The sequence below is a fragment of the Nannochloropsis gaditana genome (assembly GCF_000240725.1).
Source record: "Nannochloropsis gaditana CCMP526 unplaced genomic scaffold scaffold079, whole genome shotgun sequence".
Taxonomy (NCBI): domain Eukaryota; class Eustigmatophyceae; order Eustigmatales; family Monodopsidaceae; genus Microchloropsis; species Microchloropsis gaditana.
The window spans coordinates 32,916-35,038 of record NW_005803874.1 but is presented as its reverse complement, the minus strand read 5'-3'; the positions used below and the strand labels follow the sequence as shown (position 1 = coordinate 35,038).

The following is a 2,123-nucleotide window of genomic DNA, read 5'->3' as shown; positions in this document are numbered from 1 at the left end:
TCCAAGAAAATTCAACGCCGACCTGATATTCGATATGCTCATCCTAAGATTTCTTCTGTCACCGGCGAGAAGCTGGGTATCCGCTCGGTGCGGAGGCTGCTGATGGAGACGCACGCAGACACGATGGATTTCGGACTGTCAGGTGCAGAGGCGGAGGCATTCGGTCAATCAGAGGCACTGACAAGTCGGCTTCGACACATTTTGGAACTGTATCCGGAAGGACCAAGCATCTTGAGTGAGTTAATCCAAAATGCGGATGACGCTGGGGCATCCACTGTGCGTGTCTTGTACAGTGAGCGCCGCTACGGGACGTCCTCACTCTTGGGTCAGAAGATGGCGGACTGGCAGGGCCCAGCGTTGTATTTCTACAACGATGCTATTTTCTCACCACAGGATTTTCAAAACATTGCCCGCATTGGTCAAGCCTCAAAGTTAGATAAGCAGAATTCGACCGGACGATTTGGTCTAGGAGTTAATGCCGTTTATCATAGCACGGACTTGCCGTCGTTCGTCTCTGGGGAGCATCTCGTCATATTCGACCCTCATGTCAAATTCCTCCCTGGAGCAACGCGTCAACAACCAGGAATCAAGATTCGTTTCGTAGATACCGATCTTTTGTCACAGTTTCCTCACCAATTTGAACCCTACACGGTGTTTGGCTGTACACTTCAGCAGACATTTTCTGGCACTCTTTTCCGCTTTCCCCTGCGAACCGCAGATCTGGCGCGGCAATCGGAAATAAGTAAATCTCAATATGATTCAACGACAATTCGACACCTTCTAGCATCTTTCAAAGAAAGCATCTCTCGTTTCCTCCTCTTTCTGCGCAATGTCGATAACATCGAAGTGTACGTAGCTCATGAAGTCGACGATCTGACTTTGAAGCCTGGCGCCACCGACAACAGTCTGAAAGCTGAATCCAAGCCCAGGCTGCTTTATCGCGCGAGCCGATCGATGGACACTAGAGAAACTTGGGCTGAAATATCGGCTTTTATGACTGGTCCTTCTCGAGCTCCTCTAAGCAAGGAAGCATTTCATGCCAAATTGGCATCGACCCCAACCCTTCACCTACCACGATCAAAGCAGCTCATGGAAGTGCGTTATGAAGACGGCGACTCTGATTTTTTGGGTTGTCCTATTTCCTCCAGGGTACGGCGTATAGATGAGTATCTGGTGTTTGCGGGACTAGGTGGTGGCGCGGCTTTGGCAATGGCGGTGGATGCGAAACACCGGCATCTAAAATTGATCCCTTTTGGTGGAGTCGCTGCTCATGTGTACACTCGTCAGTCTACTCTCTCAAGTTTAAACTGTGATGCTAAGGATAATTACGGTCCGCGACGTCTCGTGGAGGTGATCCCAAAACGTGGGCAAGTCTTCTGTTTTTTGCCTCTTCCTGTCGACTCTGGACTCCCATGCTTTCTTAATGGTAGCTTTGAACTATCAAGCAATCGCCGGGACATATGGGCGGGGGGAGACATGGCAGGTGATGGAAAATTGCGGTCAGATTGGAACCAGGCTTTGCTGCAAGATGTTGTGGCGCCATTGTACGTCCAATTGTTACACTGCATTGGTCAACTTTTGGGTCCCGCTGATGACAATAAGCATGAAAAGTCGCGATTACCATTCTACTATAACCTTTTCCCGCTTGGTCAGACGGTTCCCGCACACTTTCAGGTGCTAGTAAGACAATTCTATCGTTTGGCCGCGCCCCTTCCCCTCTTGTGGTCAGATATCGGTGGTGGTACTTGGACACCTTGCCAAAGCGCCATGTTGGCAGACATACCACAAGACTATCAAGTAGAGGACGACACAGATCGAACTACAGCACATTTGTGCAATGTCCTCCTGGCGCGAGGGTTTTGTGTAGTCCGTGTCCCCGAGTCTTTGAAACGTATGCTGGTGGCGGAGGAATGTTGTCACAGTGAGATGTGCCCCAATCTCGTCCGGATGCTCTTATGGGAGGCGAGGAATCTGGCTACAAACGCTGGAAATCCGACAAATGGAGGAGTTTTACGTGATTCTTGGCCTGCAACACAAGGGGATGCTCAAATACTGCTTGTATACTGTTCCAGCGACTTGGTGGGAAAAGGAGATCTGACGCCGCTGGACGGTTTGCCGCTTGT

At 50.2% G+C, this 2,123-nt stretch overlaps 1 protein-coding gene across 1 annotated transcript; it reads left to right on the top strand.

Annotated features, from left to right (window-relative positions):
* Positions 1–966: 966 nt before the first annotated feature.
* On the top strand, positions 967–1,539 carry NGA_2031900 (uncharacterized protein; the record flags this gene model as incomplete). The annotated part of the gene is made up of 1 exon (XM_005855872.1): positions 967–1,539. A coding segment is annotated over one exon (573 nt), but the record flags the coding sequence as incomplete, so codon positions are not given.
* Between the last annotated feature and the right edge of the window lie 584 nt (positions 1,540–2,123).